Source organism: Dipodomys merriami, unplaced genomic scaffold (genome assembly GCF_024711535.1).
Source record: "Dipodomys merriami isolate MVZ:Mamm:240054 unplaced genomic scaffold, mDipMer1.0.p SCAF_3, whole genome shotgun sequence".
Lineage (NCBI taxonomy): Eukaryota > Metazoa > Chordata > Mammalia > Rodentia > Heteromyidae > Dipodomys > Dipodomys merriami.
Window position 1 is genome coordinate 27,706,469 of NW_027204492.1, and position 11,542 is coordinate 27,718,010.

Consider the following 11,542-nt stretch of genomic DNA (forward strand, 5'->3'; position numbering starts at 1 on the left):
ATGTTCTCAAATAAAATAAAATAAAATTAAAAATAAATAAATAAATAAATAAAATAAAATTAAAAGAGTCTCAAGGCCTTTCCTACCTATGCTGGGTTTGAATACAATCCTCAGATCTCAGACTACTGAGTACCTAAGATTACAAGAAGTCAAGATTTCGTTAGTCAAGCTGAAAATGCAGAGAATTAGCTATTTCAGATGCAGACCTGTTAATCATACAGAGCCAGTGGGAAAGGGAGCCTGCTTACTAGAAGTGCTTTAGTGAGATCCTGGAAACATGAGTCAAAGGGCTAACTATGTGGTTAGGACAGTTGGGACAACTGCAAACTGATGTAGCTGATGACAGGTAGAGTTCTCTTGCACCTCTTCTCTCATTCCTTAAACATTAATTCTAACATGGCTCAGGACAGACAGGAAAGCCAAGTAGATTGACTTTCTGCCAGCCCTGTGGAATAAAGCCTCAAGAGTTTTATTCAGGAGAGCTATTGGACTGCTTTCAGACTTTTAAACCTGAGCTTACAGATGCATGACTCTTTATCAATTAACTAATAAAACTAGAATTTTGCTAAAGTATCTAAATCACATTAAGTCCATATTTACTGTTTACTCCTGGAAACACATTAAAATTCCAGGTGAAATGTTTGGAATTTGCTCTAGTGACCTCTCTCGTCCTGCCTTGGGTTATATTCACTGCAGTATCTTCTTATCTCAATCAGATTGGAGCCTTTCCTTTGTGGCCCCAGTGTCCACTTTTGGAGACTGGCCTCAGACTATGTACAACAGGCTGACATTGAACTCTAAATCCTGCTAACTGAGCTGCCCAAAGGCTGAAATTCTCTGGAAGTACCTCCATGCTCTTCTCAAAGATGGAAGCCTTCCTTCATTCCTGTGTCTAACACACAGCAATGCTTCAGTAACTTCCTTCAACTAAAGTCAGATTTAATTTTCCAGTTCCCCAAAGTCAATATGTAATTTGAGCAGGACTGAATATCGTGAATCACCTCAAAGTCATTTCATACCCTTTACCTGACAAATGTTACTGCTATTTTGCCTTCTTTAACACTAAAGTATTTATGTATCTCAGTATGTAAATAAAGATATCAAAGACAAAATCAAAACACGGAAATGCCACTGACCTGAAATACCAATTGGATGAAGAATGAATCGTTCCTGCTTAGCTGTTAAGGTTGTTGTATCCTTTTCAATCTCCGGGAAGCATATGTCATCTGAATTGAAACATGCTCCATCTGAATAATCTGGTTTTGCTAATGATTGCCATCATAAAAAGAGTAGAAAAACACAGAAGTTATGTTGCAAGGTAGACAATTACGTGTGCAGTAAATTAACGTGAAAATGAACTGAAGGTTTATACTGTTGAGGTTGTATCTCAATGTTTAAGTGTCCTGTGTTTAAGAGAGTAAACAAGGCTCAATTATCGTCTGGGAACTGCAGTATTTCGTTGAGTAAACTCTTATTGTCCTCTTTGCACCTGCGACATCTAAGAGCAGTGAACACAGTGGTAGCAACTCCAGTACATGACGGATATGAACTTGATATGTCTCCTGGAGAATATATATTCTGTTGAATCGCTCAGAAATTGACCATAAAGATTCATGATGAAATATGTGCTAAGTCTTTTTATGTTTCCTGTTATTGTGGTTGTCATTGTTGGCCAGTCCTGAGGCTTGACCTCAGAGCTGGGTCGCTGTCCCTGAGATTTTCCGCTCCAGGCTAGTGCCTTACTACTTGAGCCATAGCGCCATTTCCAGTATTTTCTGTGATTTATTGGAGGTAAGAGTCTCACGCCCGATCTTAGCCACCTCTGTAGCTAACATTACAGACATGAGCCACCCATCCTAGCATGTTGTCCATTTCTATTCTTGTCTTAGAATGCAAAAAGGCCATCAACGTTGTGAAGAATCACAGTGGGTCAACTTATACTTTTAAATAAACCCAGAGGACCTCAACTCATCTGAGGTACTTCTTCGAATTTCAGGCTCCAAGAAATATCCCATTTGCAATTTCTCTCAAAGTGTATACTTTCAAACCATATCTTATAATTTTTAAATATGTACCATATGTGTTCAGGATTTGAAAGCACGGTATTCTGGGCAGAGTATTTAACCATGCTCTCAAACTCCATCCTGGTTACATATTCTTCAGTGTCAGTGGAACATTCTCAGCACCCAACATCCTTTTCTACATCGTCTAGAGTTAGACTGATCAAGTATGAAGCCTTATCTTCTATTTTTACCTCTCACTATCCTACTCTGCCATTTAGATTTGGATGTTCTCAGGTTTAACTAGATTACTGGTATTTTTCAACTTTACTCACAGAAAGAGACTTCAACATACTCAATGTACTGTGGTGAGAGCCAGGGGTCAGTGGGAGTTTTCCCTCCAAAGGCATGTCTTCTAGCAGGCAGTTATCATTTTCCTTTCACAGAAAGTCTTGCAAAACAGAAATTTTTGTCAAACAGACTTGAACCTTCCATTGGTACACAAAACATTAACATTACTTTATAAAGGGCACTGTGAAGAGATAACTAGGTTTTAATTCAAAGTGGAAAATTTTAACAGTTTATTGGATGGAAAATGTTTACCCACTATCTTTCAAATACAGACAAATTTCTCAGATTTTGTTTGATCTTTTCCTTTTTTTCTTTTCTTCTTTCTTTTCTTTCTTTCTTTCCTTCCTTCTTACCTTCCTTCCTTCCTTCCTTCCTTCCTTCCTTCCTTCCTTTCTTTCTTTTCTCGTTGGTTCTGGGGCTTGAACTCTGGGCCTGGGCGCTGGCCCTCAGCTCTTAGATGAAGGCTAGCGCTCTGCCACTTGAGCCATAGCGCCACTTCCAGTTTTCTGAGTGGTTTATTGGAGATAAGAGTCTCACAGACTTTCCTGCCTGGCTGGCTTTGAATTGCAATCCTCAGATCTCAGCCTCCTGTGTAGCTAGGAGTACAGGAATGAGCCACCAGCATCTGGCTATGTTTGACCCATTTCTATAGTTATATAATACAATAGTAATATAATACAAAAGGAAATATAGAGTGCTAGAAAGGTAATCTTGTACAGGTGTTCCACAATTTGTGTCAAAGAAGATTATGTTTATAGGATACACTAAACTCACTCCTATCCAACAGTAATGAATTTCTAAAAAACAGAAAACAAAAAACAGAAAACGAAAAATAAACAAAAAACTATTAAGCAGTAGTTCCCAAATTCTATGAAAAATTTGTTCCAATGGATGACTTTCTTTAGGCCCAAACATATCACTGTCTTCTTTGGAGAGTTGTGTGAAGCTTTAGTGGATGTATAGAAAATTGTGTGCTTTATTAAGGTGTACAAGACACCGAGTTGCCTCCAAATTCTATTTTGATGTACTCAGCCCACTAATTCATCATAGTGTTCACACTGAATTATTGTATTTCTGTACAACCAAACAGCCTACCTGTCATTGTTTCAGAAGCTCCTTCATCTCCAAATCCATCCCCGTTGTTACACATCAAAGACTTTTCTCCAGTGAGGTTTCCAGTACTATGTTCTGATAAAGGGACACTGCAGCTCAGCAATGTATTCCCTTCCACAAAGCTCTGTCCTCTGCGAATCTGAGATCCTTCCCCTAAATAAATATATACATAGATATAGAAACCTTTATACTTTAAGAGTTGGAACACCTTTAACTATTATAGCTGACAACTCTTAATAAACTCACAAGAAAATTTATAGGTTTTTGATAATGCATACGTATAATTACATATAACAATAAATCTATGGAACATGAAACATTACTTTAATAGAAAAATGATAATAAGAGCAAAATAAAATATTTAGAAGGAAACAAACAAAATTCAGGTGACATTTTAAAGAATGGGCTTACAACGTTCATTCAATAATAACTATTTGCATATGGGATTGTGCAACAGAAGATACTATTCTATCCCTCATCACGCAAATAAGGGAACACATCACTGAAAGGGTTTTTTAATTCATACAGTTACCACCTTAATAAATGGCATATCCAGGATTTCAACTCATTTTTTTTTCTCCTACTAAAAATGTTATACTGATATTCCTGCGCAACAAATATCAGCTGTAGCTTCAGTTTATGCAGGTACATGCGAACTGTTACATATGTTCATATAGCATCTGTTTGTCTCTACCTAGCCTGAAGCTTCTGGAAGACACAAACTACCTCTTTCAACTGGTAATGCACATGTCCTTGATAGCACCTGACAGAGAGTAGGCATTCAAGAAAGGTAAGTGCACTGGGAAATGAAGCAGATGCTAATACCTGAGACTTACATCCAAAAACAAAGCTTTATATGCGATAATATTTATACAGAAAAATGTCCATTCATTTGATAGTTTGGGCTGTATTGAGACTTGGACTCAGGGTCTTACATACTTGCTTCGAATTTTCACTCATGTAGGGCACTCTAGCACTAGAGCCGCATTTCAACTTCTGGTTAGTTTGAGCTAAAAGTCTTCAAGCCTTTCCTCCCTAGGCTGCCTTTGAACCTTCAGCCTTTCAGCCTCAGTGGCTAGGATTAGACATGAGGCACCTGCTTCTAGATTTGTTAAGTATTACTATTGCATTGTTTTACCATGTAAAATACAACTACAATGACTTATGACTGGTAATTTTGATTTCTTATATATGATCACCAAAGTTCTGTGTGTCCAAAGGTAGAACCTTACCATAATCTTCTTTAAGTGTAATTTCCTCTGGTCTACTTTGGTTTGGAGTAAAGTGTTCAGATGCATCAATAGTACTATAAAGAAATGAACGTTTGAGCAAGCAATAGGAAAAGAACAGTTATTTTGCCACATATTGAAAACATGTAAAACAAAACCAGGTTCACTGCTTAAAAATACAGGAGAGTTTTACTTTCTCAAAAATGTCTTTTGTGAACACATGATTTTAGTATATGATATGTACAAATAATTTCCAGACTGCCAAAGCCAGTGCTGGTTTTCAGTGCTTCTCACACTTGTGATCACCAACAGCATTCAGGGGAGATGCGCACACTGGCTATGGCCTGAAGGCATGCTTCCTCCCTTATGCTGAACATTATCAAGTAGATAGTATGCGGCCTTTTCCACATGACAAGGTCATAAGGGCTCTGCGGTCATGAATGGCATTAGTACCCTTAGGATGACTCACCTTGTGAGGACACAGAGACAACACTGCCATCCATGACCTGGTAAACACAGGTTCACCAGACACTGCATTTGGTTTTGTATGCCAAGGCTTTAGGGATGCTGTAACACAAGTACAATTTACTGGGCAATTTATAAACAATAGAACAATTGTTATGCATGGAGACTGGAGTTTAGGAAGCCCAAGATTAGTGTCCCAGCAGATTCACTGTCTTGTAAGAGTCTGTTCCTCATAGAGGGGGCCTTCTTGTTATATTCTTAGGCCACAGAAAAAGTACAAAAATGATTTCAAGCCTCTTTTCTGAGGGCACTGATCCCACTCATGAGAACCATTACCACCTAATCATCCTCAAAATCCTCAATTTAAAAAAATACTGTTGCCATACAGACTCAGTTTCCACATCTGAATTGGAGGGAACACAGAGGTTCAGGTCATAACCATTCATGGTCCAAAACCACTCTTCCTTGTCTCTCCTTTTAAAATTTGTCATTCCCTGGGTGTCTTAATTTTATGAGGCGGTAACTCAATCATCAGGCCCCAAATGCTAGTGATCCTTTGCTTCTTTCCCTCATAGCCATATTCATGATCAAATACAGATGGCCCTGCCTTTCACACACATCCATGGTATGACTGCTACAACCTTCCTAAGCTGAATGCTGAGAATTGCTCAGAGTCTATCTTCTCCTAGCTGATAATATCTTTTTACAATAATGTTCTCACGGATTCTCTGCTTCTTTATCATGGTGAACTCAAGTCAGATCTGGCCACACCTCTGTTCTCTTTTCAAAACCTGCCTGTGCTTCCTTACTTATTAAAAAAAATGTGCCACCATTCCTGTAATGGACCACACATTACCTGGACCTCCTGCTACCTCTATGATCTCATTTTTCTACCACTCAGTTGCTTATTCTCTCCACTACAATCTTACTTGCATTCTTGCCTGAGAACCTCTCTACTTGGATCTACCTATACTCCACATTACTCATGTGTCCCTTTAGCTCCTTCAGGCTTCTATAATTACATTAGCAGAAAATCCTTCCTTGGCCACCCTAGCATCTTACTTCTCCTCACATCAAGTATCTGGTCAAACCCTTGGTGTAATGTGTACGCACTCATTTGGTTTTCCTAGTCTTCTGCAATTAAAATGTAAAGTCTACAAGGCCAGGAGCTGAGTTTTATTCATGGCTATCTCTTCAATGCTTGAAACAGTGCCTGGCATAGGAAAGGCACACAAGGAACTCTTAAAATCAGTTAATCAATCTATAATCAGTGTTGCAAGCTACATGCAATAAATACAATGATGTAATTTTGTGGTCACGTATTGTAATTTTATGGTAATTTTTAATCTCTGACAACTACATGTGTTCTTGTGTTCTACTTGCCTACATGCAACCTGAACATGAAAACAGCAACATGTCATGAAAATCTAACTGAAGGAAAATCATTTACTTTATGTTATCAGTGTCAAAATCATAAAATTCTTCTTCAAATGTTATAGCACTGTAAGATGCTTCTAATTCCCCTTTTGAGAGGTCAATCAGTCCTGAAAAGCATAACAGAAAACAATCAATAGACAAATATATTGTATAAAATAAGACAATCCCATTAAATCCTAGTTGTCTCCCACTAGACTATTGCTTTCTCTCTTTATCTGGTTTCCCTGTATGCACTCCTGCCCTTCTGCAGTCCATGACACAGCATTGAGCATATCAGTTTTCCAGGGCAAACAGCTGACAAACTCTGGGTTTAGCAACTTCCCCCATGTAAATTAAATCAAAATCTCCAACCTGGCCTCTGTAGTCCCACAAACCTATCACGAGCTATTGGAGACCCTCCCCTCCTTGTTGCATTCTAAGTCTACTGGCCATTTGGTTCCCTCAGACTGCCAAGTTTGTCATATAAGCACTTTGTTCCAAAGTTACATCGGCCTCTTATGCTGTTATTTCAGGGACTATTTCGGTGCCTGGATATTTTTACATCTGCGATTCTAAGTGAGCTAAAATGGTATCTTCCCCTCAGAAAGGATTTCCCAGCAATCATATGTAAACTGAACTTGTTATTTTATGTTGTAGTGCTAATTTTATTTTCTTTTATACTGCAAACATGAGCTATAATAACGTGTTAAAATTTACAAACAATTTCCTTAATTGAGTTCCTTACCAGACAGAAAATAAGGGCCCTTACCTTGTTGGTCCTTATGTCCCAGAGCCTATCATATTTCACACAATGCATGACATCAATAAATATTTGTGCAATGCCTAACTGAGGTAACAAAGAAGTATGCCATATTGATAGGATTATATGTCTACCTAGAGACTTTATACATATTGTAAACAAAGAATATAAAAAGATCAGTCCAGATTCAACAAAATTGATTGAGGGATTGGGACTTGGAAAACAGTAAGACAGGTTGTCAGAGATTCACAAAATCAGTTGTGTATCAAGGGCACATGCATACATTCCTAGCTAATGGGGAGTCTGACCATGAAAGATGAGTATCTTGAGGTGAGCCGTCAAACATTTAAGAGAGCTTCTTTTTCCACCGATACTCTGGTGTGGTAGTGAACGCTCATCATAGTAGCTATATCTCAGGCTAAGCTTGGTGTGGTAATGAGCACTCGTCATAGTAGGATATTGCAGGCTAAGATTGGTAGAATCTCTATTCAGGCCAACTCTCTGCAAGAAAAGCCTGTGAGTCTAGGTCAAAGGAAGGAAACTTGTCTTGGTAGTGCACACATGTCATTTCAGCTATAATGAGAATCCTAAAATATGCAGATTGTGGTCCACGTCTATGCCCAGGCAGGGAGTGAGATCCTATGACAGCAGGGCCAGTGCTGGACAAAGGGCTGGTACCATGGATGAGTACTCAAGTACCGGCCTAGCAAAGCCTAAAGGTTCAAACCGCAGTAGTGCCAACAAAACAGAGGTTCAGCAAATGAGTATAACAAAGATACTTGAAGTTTGGTGATAGGGAAAGACTGATGTCTAAATCACCACAATAAATGGAAGAAAAATGATAAATGTCCACAAAGTGGAATAGATGATATCTACGTAAATTAAAATCTGAAAGCACTATAGTTGAAACACATGAACATAGTACTTTGGAAGGCTTAGGAATTCTGATAAGAACATTTCAAAACTAGCAGACAACTTAGAAAAAGGACAATTCTGAAAAGACTGTCAATCACACTATTTCTAACAGGTCCTGTAAAAGCAAGAACAAATGAGAAGTTAAAGGCATCAATAAAAACAGAGCATTTGATCTTACAAGCATGCAGTGTGCTTAAGTATACTTGCAACATGCACACAGATAAAACATGTTTTGGAGAGCATCACATTTCTCATACATACAGGAAAGGATCAGGGGAGAGAATGTAATTTGTCCTTAACCATCGATACTGAAACTCCATCAAAATGAAGCTCACATCCACTTAACTCATCTGAAACTACACCATGCTGTCACTTATAAGAGCACAGACCCGCAAAATGCAAAAGAAACCAGGAAGAATGAGACAAATTCAAACGGCATGTTTACCTGGGCAAAATGTCATATTCATTTTAACAATTGCTTCACTGCAATCTTCCAAAAGATACTTCACCTTCCTCTTATAGATTCGAACGACTCCCAAAAGAAGATGTCCCGAAGTTCGAAGTGCAAACTTCACCTTTTGATAATATACAACGTATTAGAAGAATAAAAATTAGGTTCATAAATCCTACTCTAAAAAGCACCTGGCAGGTTTTTGAAAAAAATCTAAAACCACTTAGCTTAGCTTTTACCTAAAGTTGTAAAAATAAAAAGGTGAACATTCTTTATATTAGTCAACAAAATTAATCAGACATTGCATCTAAGGGAAGTATGCTATTATTAATATTAAAGAAAGGACATTAACGCTGCAATAAGAAACCTGGGTAACTTGCAAAAGGTGAGTCACTACGCCTTATTCAAATTCAGTTCAACAAAAATGGCTACAAGTATTATATTTTTACATTGTGCCGGATAATGCTCCAACAGCTTTCCATACATTAATTTAATAGTAATAATGTCTATTCACAGGAGACAAACCTAGGCTCATACATCTGAGAAATGATGTATGAGCTAAATATCAATTTGAACAACACATATGTTCATCTTGTTAATCACCAAACTTAACTGAGTGTAGCTTAAGGCTTACTGTGCAGATTAAAGAAAACATACACACACACACACACACACACACACACACACACACACACACACACACACACACACACAAAACTAACAAATATAAAGTCTAGCACTGGGACCAACAAATAACTTCTCAACCCTAATTGAAAATGTATGTCATATACTTACTTAACTTGGAAGGTGTTATTATGCTTAAAAGGAATTGTATTATTAGATACTTAAAAATTTTTAATGATGAAAAAGTAAAAAGAACAAGACAGAAAGAGGGAACAGCTGACACTAAGCAAAACAAAAGAAATGTACATATCACCCAATGTAGAAGAAATAACTGTATTGTCAAAGCTCATAGAACTCATCAAGGTTATAGACCACGATACACAATTTGACCCATTAAAACTAGAATGTGTTTGTGACTTTAACTAAGCATCACTATCCCACAATACAGTGAAATATGGGAAAATATGTCATCACTTAAACACAATAAAGAACTTGAAAAAAATTATTTTAACGTAAAAAGTATTGTACTTTTTATAAAATAGCCTCACGTCATTTTGCTCCAAATAGATACTTTTCTATTCTGCCCAATCATTTTTCATAAGAAATCATTATCAGGTACCGGCTATGCACAAGTTATTTTATTAGGGAAGTATATAAGCATAACAAAACATACAGCACGGTCTTGGTTCCTCAGAGTCAAGTTTATTCTTGCTAAATATATAAAACAATTGTACACTAAAGTTAACTATCATTTGTTCATGTTCACACAAAAGATGGTAAGGAAATAAAAGCAATCATTTGAAAAGTAAAACTGTCTCAGAAATATACTTCCTGATACAAATGAATTGTAATCGCTTGCCTCTTTGAGTACTCAGGCTGAATGAACATATACTAACATTTCTCATCAGTTACATACCTTCTGTGAAATAATTTTTCCAGTGGTTTTCTGTATATTACATTTGAATACTTGATCCTTGGTGAGTTTCTTCTCCCAGTGAGCTGCCAGCCATACTTTGGCCAATGGTGCATGCTTACTCAAAAGTGCATGGGCATAGAACATGTTGCCTTTAGTCGTATATTTAAGGAAGTGGAGAAAACAGAAAACAATGCTTAAAAGTTCACAACTAGAGTTTGTAGTGGTATTCTGCTACAAGCGGAAACACCAGTGATCATATAGTATAATCGCCTACTTTAAAATATTGTTCAACGAAAAAAATACAATTTTTTGGATCGTGGGCCTTGAACTCTGGCCCTGGGTTCTGGCTCTGACCTCTTGAGGTCAGCACTCTACCACTTGAGCCTCAGCCCCACTTCCGGTTTTTTGGTGGTTTGTTGGCAGTAAGAGTGTCACCGACTTTCCAGCCCGGGCTGGCTTTGAACTGTGATCCTCCCATCTCAGCCTCCTGAGTAGCTAGGGTTACAGGGGTGAGCCTCCAGAGCCCAACGAAAACTATTTTCTTGTGAAAAGGAGAGAACCACATTTAGAATGAGGGTGCAATTCCCCTCCCCCACCAGGTGCACCTTTCAGCGCCGCTAGCTTAAAGACCCACAGTGTAGAGGGGGAAGGTGGGTACCGCCCCCCACCCCCTCTAGGTACATGTGCCCCCTCCCCTAGCCTGAACATCTGCAGTGGGGCAAAGGCGCGTGCTGCTCCCTTCCCCCACTCCATGCACATGCCCCCTCCACTAGCCTGCACACACGCGGTGGCGGGAAGGAGAGTGGAACTCCCCACCCCCATCCAGTCCACCTCCTGTCCTTTAGCCTGAAGTCCTGCCATGGATGGGAAGGTGGGCACCGCTCCCCTCCCCTCCCCATTCCACATCTCCCCTACCCTAGTCTGAAGACCTCCACTGGGTGGGAAGGTGGGCACTGCTCTGCTCTCCTACCAAGTGCACCTCCTCCATCCCGTAGGCTGAACCCCGGAAGAAGTGTGAGGGAAGGTTGGCGCCACTCCCTTCCACCAAACCCTACCCCAACCCCCATAATCCCTCTGCTACCCTGAAGACCTCCAGTGCATGGGAAGGTGGGCAGCCAAGTCCGCATCACCAAACCCGCTACCCCCCACCCTCTGCTAGCATGAAGGCCACCAGTGGTGTCTCTGCCACCAGTGGGGGTGCCGGCGGCAAAGTCCCCACCACCAAGCCCCTCCCCGCCCCCGCCAGCCGGTGGTAGCTAGCTAGGTAGCCTGAAGACTTGTGGCGGGTGGGAAGGTGGGTTG

General features: G+C 39.4%; 1 protein-coding gene across 1 annotated transcript in view; it reads right to left on the reverse strand.

Annotated features, from left to right (window-relative positions):
- Positions 1-10,384, reverse strand: part of LOC138839757 (double-strand-break repair protein rad21-like protein 1) — a 111,209-nt gene extending 100,825 nt beyond the window's left edge. Inside the window, exons 1-5 of the mRNA XM_070039319.1 lie at positions 10,241-10,384; positions 8,695-8,824; positions 6,609-6,702; positions 4,664-4,770; positions 3,447-3,617 (exon numbers count right to left, since the gene is read on the reverse strand). Coding sequence (XP_069895420.1) covers positions 3,447-3,617; positions 4,664-4,770; positions 6,609-6,702; positions 8,695-8,824; positions 10,241-10,384 — 646 coding nt within the window. The remainder of the gene's footprint in view (positions 1-3,446; positions 3,618-4,663; positions 4,771-6,608; positions 6,703-8,694; positions 8,825-10,240) is intronic.
- Positions 10,385-11,542: the final 1,158 nt, after the last annotated feature.